Source organism: Aethalodelphis obliquidens, unplaced genomic scaffold, assembly GCF_003676395.1.
Source record: "Aethalodelphis obliquidens isolate GAN/ISIS:26980383/991018 unplaced genomic scaffold, ASM367639v1 scaffold17, whole genome shotgun sequence".
NCBI classification, from domain to species: domain Eukaryota; kingdom Metazoa; phylum Chordata; class Mammalia; order Artiodactyla; family Delphinidae; genus Aethalodelphis; species Aethalodelphis obliquidens.
In genome coordinates, this window is record NW_020837961.1 from 11,934,415 (window position 1) to 11,960,386 (window position 25,972).

At 36.3% G+C, this 25,972-nt stretch overlaps 1 protein-coding gene across 2 annotated transcripts in view; it reads left to right on the forward strand.

The window, feature by feature from the left end:
* Positions 1-25,972, forward strand: part of GRID2 (glutamate ionotropic receptor delta type subunit 2) — a 1,355,750-nt gene that overhangs the window by 1,222,200 nt on the left and 107,578 nt on the right. For both annotated transcript variants that reach the window (XM_027116924.1, XM_027116925.1), the window contains one exon: positions 5,969-6,135. In XM_027116924.1, the coding sequence (XP_026972725.1) occupies positions 5,969-6,135 (167 nt within the window). The remainder of the gene's footprint in view (positions 1-5,968; positions 6,136-25,972) is intronic.

Genomic DNA, 25,972 nt, shown 5'->3' on the forward strand with positions numbered 1-25,972 from the left:
TTATCATACCTAATACAATATAAATGTGATGTAAATAGTTACAAATACAATGTAAATGCTATGTAAATAGTTGCAGGCATACAGCAAATTCAACCTCCAACTTAATCTGGGAGAAATCTTTTTGGAACTTTCTGGAATTTTATTTTTTGAATATTTTCTGTGTATAGTTGGGTGAATCCATGGATGCAAAACCCATGGATACAGAGGGCTGAGTTAAATGTATCAAATATTTATATTTTCTTCCTACATTTATGTTTAGATATCATATTCTTTTTCCAATATCAGAAAATACAGTCTTGGGCTTCCCTGGTGGCGCAGTGGTTGAGAGTCCACCTGCCAATGCAGGGGACACGGGTTCATGCCCCGGTCCGGGAAGATCCCACATGCCACGAAGTGGCTGCGCCCGTGAGCCATGGCCACTGAGCCTGCGCGTCCGGAGCCTGTGCTCCACAACGGGAGAGGCCACAACAGTGAGAGGCCCACGTACCGCAAAAAAACAAACAAACAAAAAAGAAAATACAGTCTTACATGTTCTTCCAGTTCTGTGGATTTTTAAAGTTTGGGTTCTATGTCCATTATAATTAATGTTTTACACTATAGGAATTTATTTTGTGTATGGTGTGACATAGTGCTTTGATACTGACCTTTTAAAATAATAACTTACTATCTTTTTAAAAATATTTCTTATTTGCCACACTGATTTGGATTGCAGTCTTTGTAATACAGTCTATATATGACATTTGTATACTTGTATCAGTTCTGTAAGCTTTTATGTCTATTCTGCCAATTTTCTATTCTCAAATAAGTTCTGTGCTATTTTATTTTTAAGCTTTATAGCATGTTTCACTATTTAATATTCTGTCTCCAGTCATTTTTTATTTTCAAAATTTTTTGCTATTCTCATCTATTTTCTTCCAAGTAAATATGCAAAGATTTTAATAAGTCCTAAGACATTCTTTGGACATTTTGCTTAGATTGCATTAAGTATCAAATAACATGAGGAAAACTGACATTTCTTTTACAATTGTGCATCTGTTCTTTTAGGAATATGTTACATCTTATCTAGAAATGAGTTCAAGTCTTCTTCGGTCACGTGTGGAAGATTTCTGTATACAATCCTACTCATTTATGGTTAAATTTATTCCAGATATTTGTATTTAGTGTAAATGGATATTTTTAGTCAAATTATATATTATCTCTTATTGATGTGTTAATAGAAAAGCAGTTGATTTTCATATATCTGTTTATAACCAATCTATATGTTGAAATCTTTCTTTTCTTTTTTTTTTTTTTAATTGGGGTATAGTTGCTTTACAGTGTTGTGTTAGTTTCTGCTGTACAATGAAGTGAATCAGCTATATGTATACATATATCCCCTCCCTCTTGGCTCTCCCTCCCATCCCCACCCATCCCATCCATCTAGGTCACCACAGAGCACCGAGCTGAGCTCCCTGCACTATACAGCAGGTTCCCACTAGCTATCTGTTTTACACATAGCAGTGCATGTACATCAATCCCAATCTCCCAATTCATCCCACCCCCCATACCCCCCACGTATCCATACGTCCATTTCCTACATCTGCATCTCTATTCCTGCCCTGAAAATAGGTTCATCTGTACCATTTTTCTAGATTCCACACACATGTGTTAGTATATGATATTTATTTTTCTCTTTCTGACTTACTTCACTCTGTATGACAGACTCTAGGTCCAACCGCATCTCTACAAATTACCCAATTTTGTTCCTTTTCATGGTTGAGTAATATTACATTGTATATATGTACCACATCTCCATTTTCTATTATTTTTTCCATTGATTCTTGTGGACTTCATAAGTATGTCATCAAATAATGATAATTTTGTCCCAATAGCTTGAAATCAGAATTTGTTTCCTGCTTTATTGCATAGGCTAAAATGATCACAATCATGTTAAGTTTGGGGGGGTAAAGTAGGCACCACTTTCTTGGCTTTGATGGTAATGCCATTAGAGTTTCAGTTTCCAAAAGATGTGGTGCTTGTTTGAGGTAGTTATTCTATTCTATACATCATTAAAGAAGAAACTTTTTATTTGTGCATTACTAGATAGGTAGGTAGGTAGATAGATAGATAGATAGATAGATAGATAGATAGATAGATAGATAGGAGATAAGTAATGGTTTTCAATTTTGTCAGATATCTTTTTGGTGTCTGTTGAAAGATCATTTAAAAATTTTATAAAGCCTCGTGTATAATATATATTATCCCAATAACTTTCCTAATACTGAAGCAGTGTTGATAGTTTTTGTTTAATAATGCTACATTTTTCTTCTGCTATACCATGAAAATCAGTTTGCTGATATTTTGGGGAGAACAAGAGTGAGATTTTTGGAGGTTTCTCATATTTTAGTATCAAGGTTAATTTAGCTCTTTCTTTGTGCTAGAGACATTTTTACTTCTACTTGAGAAAATTTGGCAATTTCTCTTTTTCCAGGAAATTATCAACATTATTGATATTTTAATTTTATTCCTATAGAATCATGTATACAATTATTTTTGAACATCTTTCTGAATATTTTATTTCATTTCCGGTTTCTAACTATCCGTATTTTTAACTTTATTGATGTACAACTGCCCAAAAAACTATATATATTTAAGGTACACAACTTGATGTTTTGATCTAAGTATACATTATGAAATGATCACCACAATGAGGCTGATCAACACATCCATCATCTCACATAGTTATGGTTTCTTGTCATAAGGACACTTAAGATATACCCTCTTAGCAAATTTCAGATATGTAATACCATGTATTGTTAACTCTACTCACCATGCTGTATGTTAAATCTCCAGAACGTATTCATCTTGCATAACTGAGATTTTGTATCCTTTGACCCCCATCTCCCCATTTCTCCCACCTCCCAGCCCCTGTCAACCACCATTCTACTCTGTGCTTCTGTGAGTCTGACTATTTTAGATTCCACATGTAAGTGGGATCATGTAGTGTTTGTCTTTCTGTGTCTGGTTTATTTCACTTAGCATAATGTCCTCTGGGTTCATCCATGTTGTTGCAGATGGCAGAATTTCCTTCTTGTTGAAAGAAGAATAATATTCCATTGTATATTCGTTATCATTTATCCATTTTCTTTACCCATTCATCTGTTGATGAACATTTAAGTTGTTTCTGTATCTTGGCTATTATGAATAATGCTGTGATGACCCTGGGAGTGCATATATATCTTTGAGATCCTGATTTCATTTCTTTTGGATATATACCCGATCGTATGGTAGTTCTGTTTTTATTTTTTTTGAGGAGCCTCCCTACTAGCTGTAACAATTTACGCCCCAACAACAGGGTACAAGGTTTCCCTTTTCTCCATCTCCTCGCTTAGTCTTGTCATTTCATTTCAAATAACATGTCATGTCATTTTTCGTAATAGCCATTCTAACAAGTTTGAGATGATATCTCATTGTGGTTTTGATTTGCATTTCCCTGATGATTAGTAATATTGAGCACCTTTTCATGTATCTTTTGGCCTTTTGTATGTCTTCTTTTGAGAAATGTCCTTTTCCCATTTTTTTAATCAAGTTTTATGTTTTTGCTATGGAGTCATAGGAGTTCCCTATTTTTTTTTTTGACATTAACCTCTTATCAGATATATAGTTTGCAAATATTTTTTTACCATTCTATAGCCTGCTTTTTCACTCTGTTGATTATTTCACTTGCTGTGCAGAAGCTTTTTAGTTTGATAGCTCATTTATCTGTTTTTGCTTTTGTTTCCTATGTTTTTGATCATGTCATATCCAAAAATCATTATCCAGACAAATGTCAAGATGCTTTTACCCTGTGTTGTCTCCTAGGAATTTTACAGTTTCAGGTCCTATGCTTAAGTCTTTAATCCATTTTGAGTTGATTTTTGTATATGGTGTGAGATAGGATTCCAAGTTCATTTCCTCTGTGTGGATATCCAGTTTTCCCAGCTTCATTTATTGAAGAGATTATCCTGTCCCTATTATGTGTTCTTGGCATCCTTTCAGAAGATTAGTTGACCATAAATGTGTGGATCTGTTTCTGGGATCTCTATTTTGCTCCCTTGAACTATATGTTTGTTTTTATGCCAGTACCATAGTGTTTCAATTACTATAGCTTTGCAACATATTTTAAAATCAGGAGGCATGATGCCTCCAGCTTTGTTCTTCTTGCTCAAGTTTGCTTTGGTAATCTTGGGTCTTTTGTGGTTACATATGAATTTTAGGATTGTTCTTTCTATTTCTGTAAAGAATGCCATTGGAATTTTGATAGGGATTTTATTGAATCTGTATATCACTTTGGGTAGTCAGGATATTTTAACAATATTTTTCCAATCCATGAACATAAGATGTTTTTCCATTTATCTGTGTTCTCTTTAATTCCCTTCATTACTGTAATTTTCACTGTACAAATCTTTCACCTCTTTGGTTTAGTTTCTTCCATTCTTTTTGTTGTTTTGTAAATGGGATTTTCTTAATTTCCTTTTCAGATAGTTCATTGTTTGTGTATAGAAATGCCACAATTTTTTGTATGTTTGTGTCCTGTAACTTGACTGAATTTGTTTATTAGTTTTAGTAGTTTTTTGTATACGCTTTAGGATTTTCTGCACATATGATCATGTCATCTGCATATAGAGATAATTTCACTTCTTCCTTTCAAATGTGGATTTTTTTCTTGTCTAATTACTCTGGCTAGAACTTCCAGTACTGTATTGAATAGAAGTAATGAGAATGGACATCCTTACTTATTACCTTTACATATCTGGAGCAGAGTCCACAGGGAAATAGGGCTGCTTCTAGGATTGCAGCCAGGACCACAGTTAGCCAACCGGCCACTGGAGTACAGGCCTACCTTCTGAAAGCATTCTTTGTCAGTTTTAGACTCCACCAGAGTTTTGCAGCCTGGGTCCCAAGGCTCACACAAAGGCACTTTTGTCTGTGGATGGCTGCCAAATTGTCGTTTCTCTGGGGGTATGAAGGTGAGGGACCTCCTATTCACCCATTTTGCTGACATCATTCCCTCTACCTGTACTTATACATTTTTTCTTTTTCCCTAATCAGATTTACCAAGAAATTACTTTCCCCTCAAATAAATAAGCAAATAAACAAACTGAATATTTGATTTAATTATTAGTTCTGTTTATTTTATGAATTCATTAAGTTCTGTATATGTAATAATTTTCTAAATTAACTTTATTAACATCAGTATTTATTTTTGATAAAATTGACTTAGGTTACTGAGGGAAAAAAAGATAATCACTAAAAGATATTGTAAACAACCCAGAATAAAGTCATGTTCCCTACATGGTGATAGACAAGGTTGTATAATTATTTTTTTCCTTATCGCAATGCCCACCAAGTTTGGCTACAAGATTACCATAGGTCACACTTGGCAACAGATTAACTTAGAAGGACAAGAAATATATCTTGCCAGCAGGCCAGTGTTAGTTATTTCTCTTCAGTGTGAGTTTTACTTGCAGAATTCATTTAGAATATACATCACAGGCAAGAAGATGATACCCAGATTGGGTGGGTGCAAAAGCCTATCTGGCTTGGAAGCCTAATAATCCAAAGGAGTCAATATCTCTTGTAACAACTCCAAAAGCACAATTTCCAGGGTCCCCAAAGACACAAGGCCAGCTATAAGAATTACTGCACTCAGAGAAGCTCAGTGACATGGTTTCCTTTCCTGCATTTACTGTTCTCCCAGTTCAGATGACATTTACTACTCAGGTGTCATTTTACATTCCAACTTTATTACATTTCCAAGAGAACAGAGCTGTAAATTAACCAGAAGCCAAATTCTCACGCAGAATAGGTGTTTAGTTTGAAATACAGGTCCTATTAATTTTTTGCACAATTAAATATATACCAGTGTAACATTTTTTATCCTGTCTATATGACTTAAAATTCCAACCTTAAATCCTATTTTCTTCTTTTGTTCTCCATATTTGCCCAGGTAAAATATGGAAATTATGCTTTTGTATGGGATGCAGCTGTATTGGAATACGTGGCTATCAATGACCCAGACTGCTCCTTTTACACCATTGGGAATACTGTTGCTGATCGAGGATATGGAATTGCATTGCAGCATGGCAGTCCTTACCGGGATGTTTTTTCACAAAGGTAAGATTTGTGTGTGGTCCAAATAAGAAGAGAGGAAATATAGAAAAAGGAAAATCCACTTGGTTACTCCATTTAGTTTACTACATTTTGTTTTCTTTGTTTGGAAAACCACAGTAAACAACAACAAAAGGGAATTATAACTGATTGTTCAATAAGACATTTCCTAAAGCATGTACTAAAGTATTATTTTTCGCATAAAAAGGGAAAAGTTACTGCTGCATATAACTGGTTATTCTCAAAAAACTGATATACAAAATAAAATAAAAACTTAATTGAGTTTAGCCTCTGAATTTTTAGGAGCTAAAACTGTCATAGAGTTAGCAAAATTCATTCCTTTCTAAAAACACCAAAGCATAAAATAAACTTCAGGACCAGGTTAAAGTTTTGAAGTACATACTTATAGGGATGTTTCCATATCAATTTTGCAAAGGAAAAGAGTAAAAATTTTAGAGTCTGTCATTGGTGTCAAAGTATACGTGAAACTTTGTCATGGAAATTTAGAAGACAGTTTATTAAGAAATTATACTCATCCTCAAATCAGAATTTTCTTTATAAGTTGTTTAAGAAAGAAAATTTTAAATGTATATTTTATATTAATGATGTAGATGAAAGACTTGGGCCTGAAAGGAATTTACAAGATCACTGCATTTTATTATCTCTACTACCGAACAAGGTCAGACCTAAGAGAGAGAAATATCTTTCAGGTAGAAGTATGTTCTATTTGCCACTGATTTCTTTGATTTATTACTAGATATTTTTGTACCTGTTTTCTAAAAGCTAAAGCCAGATGAAAGAGAGCAGTACTGGGTAGTACTCTAGGTAGTACTAAGGCCCCAAATTTTAAACTATTTGAGTTGTATTCCTCCAAATTTCAAGATAACAAAAAGCCAGGCATTTTGTGTGTAACAAAACAAGTCAGTAGTCCAAATTTATGTTATAACTCTTCTGTTAGCTAACTAAAAACCTAGGCCTCTCTCTTTATCAGCAAATGAAGATATTAAATTAACTCTAGGGTCCTACATTAGTCACCTTTTCTGTGTAACAAACAACCCAAATCAGTGACTTTAAAAACGTTATTTCTCAGGACTTCCCTGGTGGTCCAGTGGTTAAGACTTCGCCTTCCAATGCAGGGGGTGCAGGTTTGATCACTGGTCAGGTAGCGAAGATCCGACATGCCTCGCGGCCAAAAATCCAAAACATAAAACAGAAGCAATATTGTAACAAACTCAATAAAGACTTTAAAAATGGTCCACATCAAAAAAAAAAAGTTATTTCTCATTGATGGAACGTAAGAGCTGTGATTTGGCTGAATTCTGCTGCGAGTTGCGGGTCAACTGCAGGTCTCTATGCAGCTTCTCGTCCCAGGGACCACCATTGTTCTTCTACTTGTTAGAAGAGGCACACCATTGCTTTTATGAATTTAGAAGAGAGGATGGAAAGCATAATGGAGTGAAGGGAATGACAGGGTTTTATGGTAAAAGACCAGCAGAGAAGTTTAATGGATCCTTAACATGAACCAGGTCATCAGGAAAAGGATGGTTTATTCCTTAGTTGCGGTTAATTGGCTTTTTCTTCACGACAGATATTTTTTGTTTCCAGACCTGATTTCTGGGTTTTTTATGCCAAAAAAAATGAAACCAATAAAATCAATACACAAACATAATAGCAATTAAAGAAGTATTTAATCAGTCACACCAAATGTTCTATTTCTTATTATCCATGTGGTGTTTTACCTTACAGAGATTTTAATTCTGAGTGAATATATTTCATTGAACTACTAAAACACAATATTAAGCAATGAGCATTATTTTTCCTTTGATTAGCATCATGGATGTTGACAATTTAAATTGTCCTTCTCTGTGGAGTTCCTTAATAATGACACTCTGCATTCTAGTCCCCTGGACACATCTGGAGGAAGAGAGAGGAAAGAAACACGATCTGGCCAGCCCCCCTCTATACATATGTGCAGCGTTAATCTATCACCTAAACTCTCTCCCTGAACCCAGAAAATATCTGCATTCATTCCCTTTTGCTATAGCCATCAGGGAAAAAAGAACTCCTTTTTATTAACTAATTTAAAAGTTATAGAGACCATCACACTAATCATTGTATTATACTTTAGAAATTATTATAAATAGCTTTACTACAACAACTTATCCTGGACCACTAGTTAAACTAGATCACTGATTGCTCGTGTGATTATATTCAGTGAAATGACAGTACTCAGAGTGATTTTTAATAAGTAAATACTAATTATACCTCAAGTAACTATGTGCCTATACCACACATATTTGATATCAAAGTACTTTAATATGTAATAAATATTATATAATGATATAGTAACTACGTTTATTATCTGCTATCTGCCCAGTATCTTGTATGCTTTACATTTTAATGACTTCAGAACAATCATATGAAATGTTGTCTATTTCTTTATTACACACTTGCATATTAGTGCACAGTTATTAGAGTTATTAGGCTACAAGTACATACACTGAGTGGATGGTCCTGAGCTTTGGCAAGCATCATGTCAGGCATCAGAGGCATAGGCTGTAGTGATATGCTCACTTGTGCAATTGTATGCGAGTGGACATGTACAGGAGTGACTTTTAAGGACCAATAAATGCTACAATATATGACTGTAGATTTGGATAGAAGAATTCTGTTTCGTTGGTCTCTACAGATACTAGATAATTTGGTAGCAGAAATAAAAGAATTTATATATCTCACCAGATATATGGGTCAGAGTACTAGTGTGGTGGGTAATGTTTACAATGAATTCTCTGACACTATTTGTTCATCAAATGTTTTCTGTGGCCTTTGTCTCATAATAGTTCTTAGTATAATAAAATCATCAAAAGTTGTTACATTAAAGACATCTGTGAATGGAAGAGAACTGAATTTTTCAGAGTGATATCGTTATGCTGTTAATAAAATTAGTTCCAGTGTCGATCTTAGAACCTTAACTATTCATAAGGCTAAAAAGATAACAAAAAAAAATATTTATTGAGCATTTAGTACAAGCTCACCCCTGTTCTCAAATCTTAGTGGGTGTCAAGGAGTAACTAACTCATGAGTTTAATTTTATGCTTCATCAATAAAAGAGTCCCTTTTCGCCTGTTGGCTGCTAACCCTAAACTTTGGGAATAGAACCACCTAGTGGCACAAAAACAAGGACATATTTCAAACTGTATGGAGAATGATTTTGTTGAATTCATGGAGAGTGGCAAAGATGCATAAACAATATTTCAACCTAATCACAGAATTTCAGAATTTTTAGAAATGGAATGAACAGTAGTTCCCTTTTTTACCAGGGATAACTAGTCCAAAGGGGTAAATAACTTGCTCAGAATCACAAAAAAGCAATAAAACTGGAAATTTTTGACATTTTCTAGTTCTATGTTTAGTTTTTTGGTGTTCATGCACCTTGTCTTCCCTTATCTTTCTTTTAAAAGCTTATAAAAATAATATAAAACATACTGTATAATGCTTACTGTGTACCAGACCCTGAGTTCTTACATGAGGTAAGTACTATTATTATCCTCATTTTATAGACACAGAAACTGAGGGTGGGAAGCCCTATTTGTTTAGTTTTGAACTACTTGGATATAGTCTTTTTCCAGTGCCTACCTCATGCCTGCATAGAGTAAGCATTCAATAAATATTTGATGAATGAATAAAAGATCTACCTAACTTTGTGCTCAAAGATGATCCTATTTACTTATAATCAAATACGTTGAGTACTTATCCTTTGTGCTTACTTGATATTAAAAAGCCTTCTATCTTCTCTTATCATAATAATTTTCTATTTATCTTGGTTTCTCTAATTTTTCATACAATGATTAGTAAAACTGACAAGAAAGAGAAAACAAACATCACATGTCCACCTTTCTTTCCACTCACAGCTGTAAGAATTTTTATACTTTCATTCCAAAAAGGAAGGTAGAAAATATTTCTTTAACTTAAAATCATAGAGCCCTAATCCTTTTATTTCCCAACTTTCTAAGCAACTTTTTTCCCTTTTCAGGAAGAGAAAAAAGCAGCCTCCACTGATTGCCTATAGCAGCTCCAAAATAAGTCACCAACTGGCTTAAAACTCTGCACTTGGTTGGCTGGCAGGATATAACCAGAAGTCAAACAAACAAATTAATTGTTTTCTCTTTAGACATACAAAATATTTACAGTCTCTCCACTTTGAGAGCAGGAGTGACGTTATCAAGATACATATGTCAACATTAAGTAATATGAAGTTATACATTAAACTGCATTATATAGACAATGCTGAAAAAATTAGAGAAAAGGAAATCATTGCTGAATAGGATAGAAAAGATTTTATTAGACTTGAGCTGGAAGACTTCAAGGGAAAATAGAATTTGGATATGGGGACGGGTACAGGTAAGAAAAACATGAAACTCAGAAAAACATGAAATAACAAGTGAAAACAGTCGTGTAGTGAAAGGACAATGAGAAAGAACAACTTGACTGGAGAGAATGTTGGCAGGTGAATACAGGTAGAGAAGCGAAAATTAAATGTGATACACCAGAATATTGATAGCTGCTGTCTAATAAGTATATACTATGCTAAACACTTGATGTATTTCATATAATGCTCACCACAACTCTGTGAATTGGGCATTTATTAATTGCATTTGTAAATTTGAGGAAACAGAGACTCAGAGTTACGTATCTTACAAAGTCACACATTAATGACAAGTAGAGCTAGGACTCAAACACAGCTTAGAGCTCGTGTCCTCACGAGCTTTGTGGGGCTCTGAAGAGGAGAATATCTAGAGAAAGGAGTATTTGAAGGGTCCCAGGTGTTGGGTTAGACGAAGACAGAGTTTAACTGAGGAAGGCCATTTACAAGGCGGTGTAGTATTCCAGCTGTTAAGCAGTGAGAATATTCTCAATGAGAAGGAGAAAAGATTAGAAAAAAGGTACAGTTTGAAGAGGGATGGACAGGACTTGGTGGAAATCAGAGGAGTACATATAATCCAGGAATCTGAAAGGGGAAGGATGTGCAGATCCAAGTGGCCATAAACAGTCCACTCTTTTCTTCTTCCAACTCTTATTTTTCCTTCTTGTTCATCTATTACAAGTTTTGCATAAGCTCTATTTCACCTCCAAGTAAAACCAACTGGAAAATTATTTCTAGAAAAGTAATGGGTATTTTAAAACAACAACATGATAATCCACTACTTAGTAGATACTTTGATATGTCAGACAATCTTCTGGCTTACAGATTTTTGTTCTATAGTTGCTCAAATCATGTTTATATATCCCTAGTAGTATTGTTCTTCTCTCTCACACACCAGATAGTATTTTTTTAATTATATATACAGTTGACCCTTGAACAACATGGGTGTGAACTGCTCAGGCCCACTCATACACGGATTTTTTTTAATAGTACATACTATAGTACTACATGATTCACTGTTGGTTGAATCCAGGGATGCAGAATGGCAGACATGGAGGAACCTCAGATAAGGAGGAACCTAGGATACCCCTATAACATAAGTTACATGCAAATTTGCTACTATGAGGAAGGTCAGCACTGCTAACCCCACATTGTTCAAGGGTCAACTGTATATACCAACACTTACACACACGCACGCGCACACACACATACACAGTGCTAAAACCAACTGATTTCATCACATTCACATTCTCTGTTCTAGATCAAGAAAAATAGATAGTTTAGATGCACATGTTTATATAAAGTAAGAAAATACGTTTGAGGAGCTGCAAAACCAGAGGGAACATTGAAGGTTCACTTTCAAAGGGAGATAATAGAAGAAAATACTAATATATGTTTATACATATATTTTTATTTAAGACAATAATATACATTTTAACATTTAAATGAAGGAAATCATTTTCTTTTCTCATGTAATATGCATATATTAAACAAAGAATAGCCTCTGGAAACCACTGAAAAGAATGTACTATTCATATTTCAAAGCAATCCCCCTTTAAAACATTTGTTTTAAATTTAGAATGCTGAATTTAGGGAACTTCAATGAAAGAGAAAAAGTGAGGTAGCTTTTTTGTCACTTTTCTCTGTTTCCTGAATCCTGATGGAGCTATTTTTATGACTAACATCCTGTGGGGTTTACCAATCACTCTGACTGCTGCTTCCAGTGGAGAACCAAAGTGATTTACATTTATTGCAGTATTTGGTCTAAATAAATGGAGGTATAAGTACCGTTGATGATATTTCCAGTATGTGAATATTTCAAAAATATCATATATGCTACTATATGATTTGAGATTAGTTTTATTAATCTTGCAAAGCAGTAGTGAAATTTTAAGAAAATGACAAGACTTTACCCTTAAGCACATAACATTCTCACTGCTGAACACAAACTCAGCCATCAGGCAGTGCAATCTCATGGAGTAGATTCTGAAGTGTTAACGTGATTCTGTTTTCCTTGTACTTACATCATACAGCATTTGAGGAACACTTCATCCAAGGTACAAGAGAGTACCGTTTATAAACAAGAATCTTTATTAGACTTTTTTGAGAAAAGTACTGAGGTACAGAGAAGATAGATGACTAGTGCAAGACACAAAGCAGTATTTCAGCTGGATAATGAGTCTGCGATATTGGACCAAGCTGCTTTGAAGGAAGCAAGTTGGATTAGCCTTTTTTAAAAATAAGATTTGTGCTGTTTCTAGATCTAAGTAAGTATCATTTCATTCAAAAGGCAGTTGTTTTCAAAAAGCATAGTTATTATAGTGGTATAAATTAGGTGAGACCAAAGGCTGAGTTTATAACACAACATTGCAGAACTTAAAAGGTTAAATGTGTATTGCACTTCAAAGCACACATTCATGCACACACGTGGATGCACACACACTCAGGCACACACACACACACCCTCCAGAGTCAATTATAAGCCTCTCTCAAAAACACTCTTATTCCATTATACTTACATCACAGTTTTTCTATTCAAACGACCCATTTTACTCACCAGACTCAGCCCCAAGACATTTTTTACTGTTTTAAAAATTCAATCTCCTTTTATTTTTATTTTTTTGTGGTATGCGGGCCTCTCACTGTTGTGGCCTCTCCTGTTGCGGAGCACAGGCTCCGGACGCAAGGCTCAGCGGCCATGGCTCGCGGGCCCAGCCGCTCTGCGGCATGTGGGATCTTCCCAGACCGGGGCACGAACCCGTGTCCCCCGCTTCGGCAGGCGGACTCTCAACCACTGCGCCACCAGGGAAGCCCTCAATCTCCTTTTAAAGGGAAAATTTGATATCATTGAGGATAATCAAAAATGTGCTACTTTTTTTTATAGACCCTTAAAATACTGTAAGCATAGTAACAACGTGGGAATAAGCACATGAGCTCCCATGATAACTATGTTGATAGAAGAAACAACCTTAAAATATGAGACATGAATGCGACTCTGGCATGCATTTAGATAAACTCCCTAATTTTGCATATGTGAAACCAGGAAGGGAATTTGGGTGACTTGCCCACAGTCTAACCCTTGGTCAGGACGTGCCCTGGGGATGACAAGTCCAGGCTGCCAGTCCAGTGTTCCATCCTACCCTGTTCTGTCAGTTCTCTTTGTTAAAAATTTTTAGCTCTAAAATTTATTAGTAAAATAAATGTTTTAAGAAGCACATTTATATCTTACATAAAGGAGACAGGGATATTACTTAGTAAATACATTTAACAACTAGTACATCAGACTCAGCCCCAAGACATTTTTTACTGTTTTAAAAATTCAGTCTCCTTTTATTTTTACTTTTTTATTTTTTTGCGGTACGCGGGCCTCTCACTGTTGTGGCCTTTCCCGTTGCGGAGCACAGGCTCCGGACGCACAGGCTCAGTGGCCATGGCTCACGGGCCCAGCCGCTCTGCGGCACGTGGGATCCACCCGGACCGGGGCACGAACCCGTGTCCCCTGCATCGGCTTTTTAAATTATCACTACTTTATAGACATGCAGAAAAAGTAGCACAAGTGACGGATAGAACGCTATGGATTATGTTATCCTTAACTTACAGAGAAACTATACTATAGCCTAAGATAATAGTTAACATTCATTAAAGGCTTACTATGAGCCAACCAGGTGCTACCTAAGTGCCCTAACTATATTAAGTCATTCAATCCTCCTAATAACCATAAAAGGTAAATACCATGATTAACTTCCTTTTACAGATGAGGAAACTGAGTCACAGAAAAGCTGAGCAGTTTTCCAAGGACATAAAGCTAATAAGTTGCAGAGCCAGGTTTGAACTCATGCTGTCAAACACCGTAATGCCGTAGTTCCCACTCCCACTTCCCTAAACACACACACCCCCGTGTGCACCATGGTAGCAAGCATCCAAAGTGCCTTCATGCTGCTCCTGGAGCTGCCTTCTCTCACATTAAGATACTGAATGGCATTTCAGTTCCCCTGAAATTCAGGTAACTGTCAGAATCTTAAACAGCACGCCAGCAGAGTCTCCCATTATGCTGAGGGGGCAGATCCATTTGCAACTGAAGCTGCGTTGCATCAGCTGATCAGAAGTAAACAGTACAAGTATTGAAAATTGAAAGCTGTGGGAGGATACTGTAATTGTTTTCCCTCCCTTTTATCTTGTTTTGCTACAAATAGCTTAAGACTATACTTGGCCAAAACTTTAATTCTTCCTTCATGGAGGTTTTCATTCATCATGACTTTTTAATGGGAGGAATCCATAATTGCCTTTTATCCATCTCATTTCATAGTTCTTTAAGCAGCTAGAAAAAAACTAACTTCATAATTGGCCAGATTGACTAATCACATGTTGAATACTTACTAATATGAAACAGAACCTACAGTCATGCCTCAGTATCCACAAGGGATTGGTTACAGGACCCTCATGGATACCAAAATCCATGGATGCCTAAGTCCCTTATGTAAAATGGCGTAATATTTTCAAATAACCTACACACATCCTCCCATATACTTTCTTTTTTTCTGCATATTTTAACTCATCTCAGGATTACTTATAATACCTAATACAATGTAGATGCTATGTAAATAGTTGTAAATACAATGTAAATGCTATGTAAATAGTTGCTGGCATACAACTAATTCAAGTTTTGATTTGGGGAACTTCCTGAAATTTATTTCCAAATATTTTTAATCTTTGGTTGGTTGAATCCGTGGGTGTAGAATACAGAAGGCTGGCTGTACTATTTCTGGAACTAAATTATGGCTAAGATAAAAATATAAGATTTCCATATGGAATAATATTTATGAGTCTGTGTAGTCCAGAATAATATCTAACAGAGGCAACAATGATTTTTGTTTTAATGAGTATAGTTCCTTGCTTTAACTTCAAACAGAAATATACCTCAAAGCGTGCATTCACCTTTTTTCTTGATAATCCATTCTATACCTGTCACTTTATGAAGCTATTTATGTTTGAAATAATGTTAGTGACTATTTTAAATGATTGAAATTCAACATGTTTTTATTTTACATATTACTGGTCTCAGAAAATGTATATAAAAATTGTGCCTTGATGATGTTCTTACCAATGTTCCATGGTAAGACAGGGAGATATGATGGGAGGAGCCAGCACCCTGAAACTAAGTGTGGTGGGATTTCTGTTCCGATAAGGTTTTCAGTCTTTTTCCAAGATAATCTTTTCTATAGTAATATTTTTATTCTGATGATTTTAGTCAACGTTTTGTTTCTTTTCTATTAATTAACCAGGATCTATGTAGCACTCCCTATAAAAGTCAGCATGACCCTTCTGGGCAGCCTCTCATATTCTTTGAGCTAATCAACACCAATTTTACTAATATGAATCTCTTCTGTGTTTTTTAGCAACTGGAGAAATTTGTCAAACAGATTACCTCCCAGCCAAAATATATTCAGTAGAGCGTTGCTGAGTACTTCATTAAGACTGATGAGATAGGACAGAGCAGAACCCAGGGGCTCTGAATATCAGGGCAAGCTGTGTGGATTATGATATGGAGAGACATTGAAGAACTCAGTATAGAGACTAACCAGAATCAGAAGTGTGCTTTCTGATCAGTCTAGAAAGAATGTATGCAATGAAATAAAAAAGGAATTAACTAGAAAGGAGGATGCCAGTAGGAAGCCATTACTATATCTATAATATAAGCTCCAAGAAGGTAGGGGCTTTTGTGTGCTTTATTCAGAGGTTTATTCCAAGCATCTACAAGAAAGCCTACCACATAGCAGATGTTTGATAAATATTAGTTGAATGAATGGGTGAATGAATCACTAAGGAAAAGTAAAAGACACGAACTAAAGACAATAGAAATGGAAGGAAACAGAGAGACATTGTAGGGGTGATGTTGGCCATTGGCTAGACACAGAGTTGAAGGAAAGGGAAACCAAACATGATTTTGAAATCCTTAGCCTTGCCCCAGATTGGAGATGGGGAAGTTATTCTCAGAAAAGAAGCCAGGAGCGAAAACTGGTTTGAGAGTGGAAGTGCTAATTTTGATCTAGACGTGTTGAGTCTGAGACACTGGACAGTGGTGCATCCGTACAGGGAAATGTAGAGACACTGACAGACAAATGACAATGCGGGGTGAGAGCTTGAGGGAGAGGCTGGAAGGATACATATAGATTTGGACAAACTCTCCATTAAGATAATGAAAGCCAGAGACATAGCCCATGGAAAGGACATAGAGATAAGGAAAAAAAGGTTGAGGCCAAAACTTGCTTTCAAATGTTCCTTTTTTGCTTTTTTCTCCTTTCCATTCCACAGTCACTATCCTAATTGAATCTCAGCACACTGTGTCACAATTATCCCTTTCTCTCCAAACCTACCCAAATCTTATGCATTCTGTGGTTTCCAACTCCTGACCCATCCTCAGCATAAGTCTTCCTAGCAAATTCCGCTCTAATCAAGCACTTCATTGTGTTTCTATATTTTATCTTCTCTGTACCACATATGTCACTTTTTTGTTAATCATTTCTTGTGTTCATACTTCTTCAAATATGTTCTAAGTTCTTAGCTTGCAAAAAAATTGCAAAACTTATCTTATGCCTTTTTAAAATTTTTCCATAATAAATAGTTATGTAGTACATATTCAACAGGTTCTTAAGTAATGTTTCAGGGGGAAAAGATAGTCCTACTCTCACTTGCAATTAGTAACACAAGCAACTTAGGAATAATGTTTATTCATTCAACCAACAAATATTTGTTGAGCAGCTTAGTGCTTGATACTATTTTGTTTTTCTAGAGATAAAATAGTGAAAAAGATTAACAGGTTTTGCTTTCCTGGAGCTTACATTATTCTGGAGAGTTGAAGGAGGAAACATACGATAATAAGAGAACAAATAAATTGGATAATTTCTTATTGGAAAACATGCAATAAAGAAAATATAACTCGGACAGATAATAAAGATGGATCAGTATGGGTCACAGAAAACCTTTCTAGGGAGGCAATGTTTAATTACGTTCTTGAATGTAAAGTGTGTAGGAAGAGTATTCTGTGCATAGGTAACAACAAATATAAAAGCTCTGAAGTTAGAAACAGCTTGGAATGTTTAAAGAATGACAAGGAGTCCAGGGTGGCTCAGAGTGAACAAACAAGAGAATAGTATGAAAGGAGATTGAAGAATTAGTTGAGCCCAGTTGTATTATAGAACCTTGAGAAAACATAGTAAAGACTACAAATGTTTTCCAAATAAGAAAGGCAAGCCATTGGAATTTTTCAAAGAGGAGTATTTATTACCCCTAGTTGTTAAAATAAAGAAAAAAATGTGGTGGGAGGGAGGCCAGTAGAGGCAGTGAGCAAAAGTGAATGTAGGAAGATAAGTTAGGACTAGTAAAGATAGTCCAGTAGAGAGATGATGGTGGTCGGTCTAGGGTAGTATAACTGAGATGGGGAAGAGTGACAGGTTCCCGCCTTTCGTAGCTATAAGACTCATAGAACTGGCAAATGGTATGAATGTGATGGGGGAGGCAAAGGGAGGAATCAGTATAACTTTTTCTTCTGAACAAATAAGTGGTACCATTAACTGACTTGGTCAAGCATGAACCAAAAGTAAGTTAAAAACCAGAAGAATTAAGACTTTGGCCTTGGGTTTGGTAAGCTTGATGATATTAAACTGGAACTTAGCTTTTTGTGAAATTTAGGAAAGAAGACAAAATAATGAGAATTCCAGTTTGACAGGTAGAAGGTGCTAGTTATGAAAGACATACACTGGTTGAATTACATTTGGGTTTGATGATTTCAGAGATTACTTCAGTCGTAATTAGAAAAAGATGCTTAAATGATTTGTGATATCCACTGAAATGGGTGGGAAAAGAATAGAAGCAGAAAAAGATAGTCAACTTTTATAAAGATACTAAAATCTAGTAATAACAATAGAAAGTGATTTACTTATATAAACTCCAAGTTACATTTTCTTAAGAAAAGAAATTTATCTCACATAGCAAGACGTCTAGCAGTAGATGTCTTCAAATGTGGTTGATTCAGAGGTTCAGCGAGGGCAGTGTTTTCAAGGACCAAGGCTCTTTCCACCTCTCCACTCTCCATCCTTGGTGGAGTGAGATAAGACTGTCCTCAGGCTGACCTGCCTTGTGATGAAGGAGGCTTACGCAGCAATAGGGACAATGTGCTTCCCTGTTTCCATTCAGAAGAAGAGAATGAGCAATCTCTCCTCTCAAGCATGAAAACAAATCGGTCCCTTCTGCTTAATTAGTTCATCTTAGGTCATATTTTTACCCCTGGAGTGAGCAGATCCCCTTGAGAACGTATACTCATAGCTCAGACTGTCTATCTAATGGGGTGGAAGGGATGCTGGAGAGTCAACTCTAATGTCCCTTACAGCAAATCTGAAAGAAGAATTAACAGATACTGGAGAATATAAGGAACAAAAGAGAAAGAATCAATACCCATACTACCCATAATAATACTATCATTTATTGCACATCTGTTTTGTGCTGGTCATTCTTCTAAAACTTTGCTATAGACTGACTCGTTTAATCTTCACAACACCCCAAGAGATAGGTGCTATTATCACCTCATTGTACAGTCAAGGAAACTGACACGTAGCAACATTAAGTAAACTGCTCACGTTGTCGTTAATAAATGGCTGAACTGGGATTTGAACCCTGGCTCTGGAGGTCATGCCCTTAAACAGAAAGAGGTGTGATACCATAGACTCAATTGGAAAACTGTAAATAGGAACATGGGAAGGGGAGCCCCATGGAAAGGAAGAGTAGGCTATTCGTTTTACACATGTTGAATTTGTAGTGACATCAAGAGTTCTACCTGAAAACTGTTGAAAGTATGAAAGGAGATTGGATAAACTGGAGAAGAGAGATGTGAATTTAGGATTTATCAATACAAAGGAACAAGGGGGAAAAATAAAATATCAAGACCTAATATGTGCAGCCAAAAGAGATCCAAGCCCCGAGGGTTGTTATTGATTGTTGATTTCCTTCCACTTCAACAACCAAGAGTTCTTCCTAAACAGCCAACGTCACTTTGTGTAACCGCTATATTGATCATATCACACAATTTTTTTTACAATATAAAAACTGTATATATTTAAAGTATACAGTTTAGGTTTTGACATACACGCCTGTGGAACCATCACCACAGTTAAGATAATGAAGAAAAAATTTTTTAAAGTAGCACTAGGAAAGAAGTGACTTGAAAAGTGCCTAGTGAGTAATGATGGCAAATGACGCCGTCTCTATAACCTCAGAATCTACACCAGTCCTGAAACAGAGTTGGTGCTTGATAACTGTTTCTTAAATGAGTACAGGAACTGCTGCTCTAGACTGCACCATGTTCATGGTTTTCTGTAATGGCGGTTCTCAAACTTGAGCAAGCATCCAGATTCCCTGGTGGGCCTGATAAAACACAGATTTCTGGGCCCCGGCCCCAGGGTGTCTGACTCAGGAGGTGTGCATAATTTACATTGCTAACAAGTTCCAGCGGAAGCTTTTGCTGCTGCTTCATAGAGTGAGTCCTCACTTGGGGCCCTGCTGCTCTAATACACGGGCTCTGACAGCCTTGTTGTGTACTATTCTCATTCTCTCCCTTGCATCTTTTGTCCTGCCTCTTCACTCTTCCCCCTTTTTCCATTGTTGATCTTCATATTCAATCATGTACAAATCACTTACAATCTATATTATCTCATTTGATTCTTGTAAAACCTCACTGAGGGAAGGATTATTGTACCTATTTTATAGATTAAGGAACTAGGGTTTAGAGAGCACAAAGGAAAAATACTTTGGTGTTGACTCTATAAACCTAAATTATATAGTGGGCTGACCAGTTAAAGTTATAACGTCTTTTTGCACTTCTTCCTCACTTCCACTTGTTGATTTCCTTCCACTTCAACAACCAAGAGCTCTTCCTAAACAGCCAACGTCACTTTTTGTGACCGCTGTATTGATCATATCACACAATTTTTTTTTTTACAATATAAAAACTATATATTTCAAGTATACAGTTTAGGTTTGACATATACACCTATGGAACCATCACCACAATTAAGATAATGAAGAAAATTTTTTTAAAGTAGCACTAAACATACTGCAAAAAGAACACTTGTTTACAATATGAGAGCTGGAGTAAGACAAGAGAGCAGGTCTTTGTGGAACCTCAGCTGGGAATACATAGCACACAACTTTTTATTTTTAAATCCTTTTGTGGTTGTTCCTTTTGTCTCTCTGGAATCTTTGTTATTAATCAGCTGGTTTCTCTGTAACTTGATCCAGTGTTTTGAACAGTGCTTTGCCTATAGAGACTTAACAAAATAATATTAACTGGTGTATTGGATAGAAGTCTTCCAGATTTTCACCTAAGCCTACCTCCTAATTGGCCATTATCTTTATCCCAATAAAATATTGCAATATCTTATTTCTTTTCTTTTGTTAGCAAAATAACTTCTTGAAAGTAGAAACTTTTCCTCTTATAGTCACTAAATTTTATCCAGTTTTCAAGGAGGGTGACGAAAAATTTACTAATAAAATAGATTTTTTTTTTTTTGCTTATAGAAGGAAAACAGCAAGTTCCCTACTATATCTTCAAGGCTATATTCCAGTGTTTTCCCTCTGCATGACATCATAAAGTCCACAGGTCCCTTGTTAACCTAAAATCACATAGCCATAGACCCTTGAAACTACAAGAGTCATAATTTGTCATCTGTTTCACAACCATCTTTATCCAGGTCGTGAGGAAACAAAATCCCTGAGATGAGAGATTAATGCGCCATAGTCATAATCTGGCAGAGTTTGAGTTACAGAAAATTCCAGATTTCCCTGCTATCAGTCTTGTGTACTTTCTTCTGCCCCTAAAATCCTCATCTAGTTCTAAAACTTTGAGATGTCTGAAGGCAAAGTAGATATGTAAGCTTTGAATCAGGCACTATGAAGACAAAAAGGAAACAGAAGCGATAAAAAGGATCCCATAAGGTTCTTCTTGTCTAACTTCTCCCCACCTCTCCCAACTCATCCTGTACCTCTTTCTTCCCCACTACCTGTATCCCAAGGTACAGGCCTGTTCCTGGTGCCTGCTTCTGCCTCAGGGCCTTCATTCCTGCACTCACCTCTTCTTTAACTCCTACTCTACTCCCCGCCTCAGTTTAAATGGCCTGCTCATAGGTGAGATCCAGTCTCTTTTGTCAACTTCAGGTGCCTTTCCACAAACAGATACCAGCTCTGAATAGATGTAAAGTGAAAAAAAAGGGGGGGTGGACAATGTAGTCAAATCTTAACTCAATGAATTCAGTTTAAAGAGTTGTCTTTTGTTCTGAGATTATATCCATCTTATATTTGGAGAATTAAATGTCCTATCATTTAGGAAATGAGCACAGATTTCTTTTAATGTCCTCACTTAAAATAAAAATTGAGCAACCTTGGTCAAATCCCCTAAATACTTATTTTCTGAAATTTAAAAGTCAGAATTGCATATTCCTTACTCAAAATGACTGTGGAGGAGCAAAGGTGGGGAAGAGGGACAAAAAAAACCATAATAAATATGTAAGCAACTTGTACACAACCCTCAGTCTTATTTCCTTTTTAAAGCAACTCAGTGCTTTAAAAACTCAGAACTGTTTCACGGTACTATGTGAAACACAGGCGTTTCTAAGCCGATGCTGCTGACTGCTTTCACATTCCTTACATTTAAAACAAAAATTCCTTTGGGATGTTTTATGCAGAATTCTGTGTCCTACTTTAAATCTAAGAACTTTTTGTACACAACAGAGAGGCTCCACAGTGAAACACCTGGTCAATAGCAGTTTTGAATTCTTAAGCTGTCCTTTCTTCTGTATTTTTACACTTTGGAAATCCATGCAACTGCTGTTAGGCAGAACATGGAATGGGGGACCTTGCATTAACTCAATATTCCCAATTGTATGCCTATTTCAATACAGTCACACCACAGGACCAATATGAAAAATAAGTTTAAAATGCAATAAAAATGTTAAGGAATTTCCTGGTGGTTCAGTGGTTAGGACACAGCGCTTTCACTGCCAGGGTCTGGGGTTGGATTCCTGGTTGGGAACTAAGATCCTGCAAGCCATGTGGTGTGGCCAAAAAAATAAAGTACAATAAAAATTTTAAAGTTAACCTAAAAGGAAAATTCATGCTGAAATCAGTGGAATTAGCCATATATGGTATACCTAATATGTTTCAAGTTAATGTAAATTGATTTGAAAAGAGAAGAAAAAAACACAAACTAGCAATGCCTCATTCCATTCAACAAGTGTTTATTAACCACCTGCTGTGTGCCAGACACTATGGTAAGCAGTGGATCTATAGCTGTGAACTACACACAGTCCCAGCCTCCAAGCTGCTTACTCTCTAGAAGGAAAGGTAAAAAAGTAAAAGGAATCTTTTCTGTTCAGTGTGATTTGTGTTCTGGGCACACAGGCAATAAATATAGAATTCTGGTGAAATGTATCAGGAAGGGGAAACGGATGCTGAACAATTTAAAGAGCAATTGAAGTCGGTTGATATTATGGGCTGAATTGTGTCTTCCCAAAATTCCTTTGTTTCGGTTCTAATCCGCAGTACCTCAGAATGTGATTGCATTTGAAGATAAGGTAATTAAGGTTAAGTGAAGTCACTAGGGCAAGCGCAATCCAATCTGATTGATGACCTCATAAGAAGAGGAGATTAGGACTCAAACACATACAGGAAAGACCATATGAAGATACAGTAGAGAAGCCATCTACCAGCCAAGGAGAGAGGCCTCAGAAGACATCAACCCTGCTGACTCCTTGATCTAGGACTTCTAGTCTTCAGAACTACAAGAAAATTAATTTCTGTGGCTTAAGCCCCCCAGTCTTTGGTACTTTGTTATGGCAGCCCTAGCAGATTAATACAGTTGCTGAAATAAAGTACATACTATACGACAGAAGGAACAGGAGGAAGAGGCACCCTGTGGACTGAATGTGACTGAGGGAGTGGTAGCAAAGGAGCCTAGCGAGGTGCACGGGGGGTCACTGGGGGGAAATCTCTGCCACCTCCGCCACGGCCTGAGAAGCCTGGTCAAAGAGTTCAGGCTCCATCCTGAGGGTGACAGGACACCATCAGAGGCTTTTCACGTGAGATTAGGTATAAAAATCTTACATTTTATAAACTGTACTCTGCCTGCTGTGTTGATTATTGATTATCTGGAAGCAAGACTAGCAGCTGAGAGACCAATATGAAATTTATTGCAGTAATCCAAATGAGAGATGATAGTGACCTAAAATACATTGAAATGGAGAAAAAAGTAATCTTGTGACATGAAAGAACAAAGTGGAACAAAACAGACAAAAACAGCTATAGGACAAAAGATGAGGACAAAGGTGTTAGAACAATCTCTGGGCCTCCTCCACAACTATCACATTTCCACCCCAGTGGTTAAGTCTTCTCAAAGTAGCCACATTTACACTGGCAGAGAAGGCAAATTCCATTTTTATGAGGTAATATATTTGGCAACATCTCCTAAGGCACCTGCCAACACCAGTGTATCTCAGGCTTGGACTCTTGAACTCTGAGATCTGAGAACACTAAATTCATTCACACTTCTAAAAAGAACATGGATTGAGGCATATTCTATAATACCTATATTTATAACACTGCCCAGAAGTGTTCTGTTTTGCATGTGTGAAAATTGCCAACGGAATGTTCACGAACCCTCTTAATGTGTACCTCTAACCTTGACACCCCTGAGGAATAATAAGCTACATTCTAAATGTATAGTTAGCTAAGAGAAAGAAGTAGAGGGGAAGAGAGAAGAGGAAGGTGGGAAAATGGGGGAAAAGAGAGAGAGGTTTCTGGCTTGGGGTGTTTTTTTTTGTTTTCCACGATTTGACTGCTTTGTCAAGCTCTCTCTAAACAGCCTACTTTTAGTGCAAAAGGATGTGGCTTATCTCTTGGATGAGAGTCTAGTCCCTGCAGAACCTAGATGAAATTGATGTTTCTGATTTTATTAGGAGCTTTGCACGAGGGTAAACAGGAGTTAGCAAGAAGTAATGTAAAGTCAGCGAGTCTCAACACATGTGAAAACTTTATTTGCCATCTTTGCAATGTTCAAATATTAGAAGGATTTATTTTTATTATCCCTTTCTTCAACGTACTCCATTTTAAATGTCAGTTAGCTTTTAAAAATAAGGATACGTTTTAGCAAATTGCCTTTTTCTTTTATTTCCTGGTTGTTCCTTAATAAGTGGGTTTATTGTAGCGCAGACGTCTGTCTGTCCAGCAGCCAGCCTGAAACATCCTGTGTTCAGTGATCACATCCTCTCTCTTATCATATTTCCCCACTGCCCCTTAGTGCTTTGTCTTCTCCTTCAACACTGTGTGACTTCCCAAACCAGAAGGTTTTCAAGGGAACATCACTTCATTGTGCTTCCTGAGGAAGCCCAAGCACAAAGAAATGATAAAGCTCTGGCCCCTGCTTTATTCATAAAACACTTTGCAAAGTCCATTTAGTAATTTGCCATTGTAACCACTGGCACCCAGAGCTTTCAGGGCCCGCTTCTGACACTGTATTTAGTTCATTCTTTGACTGTTCAGCTAAAAACTTCCATTTGTATGCATTTATTCTGCTTCACACATTATGTTATCAGTCACTTTCAATATTTCAAAGTCACAGCAGGCTTTTTCTGACACACATTTGTCAGAATGAACGGCCTTGATTGCTATTATTATAGACTACAGTGCCTGAGTAAGGGGGAAAGCATATATAGTACCAGAATATTGAAACTGCCTGATAAAACAATAGATACAAGAGAATAAAAATAGAATAAATGCATATAAATGGATGCTTTAAAAGGCCAGGAAAATGTAGGATTATAAAATAGGCATATAGAGTTTAAAACCCATGAAGAAAAATGTAACAAAATATTTTTTGAAGAAGATAAGGAACCGATTGAAAGTCTCACTGTCCCAGTGTCGGCAGATTAAGTGGATATCACATACTTCTCTTCAGTAATCAGGGATTCAAATAGGCTCTAGTTATGGGTGCTGCTTTTGAATTTTAGCATGAAATCTACTACTGAATAACAAAGAACTTTAAAAAATACATGCTTCAACCAAAAATAAATTTAATGAAAGCTATAAGGAACGAACTGGAACTCCAGACCCATTACTGCTTTACTGTTCTTGATAGACTACTAAGCATATCACCCAGCAGAAGACCTGTGTCCTATTTGCCTGCACATTACTTCACTTTTTGTCTTTAACAAGACTTCAGAACTGCATACTAAAGAAGAATCATGGAAATCTATTTTAGAGGCACAGAACACCAGTATCTAGGGGTGGGCCTCCTTAGAAATCCTTAAATTTCAAGTCACATAAAAACTGAAATAAAAAATAAGCCACAAAAAAAAAAAAAAAAAAAAAAAAAAAAAA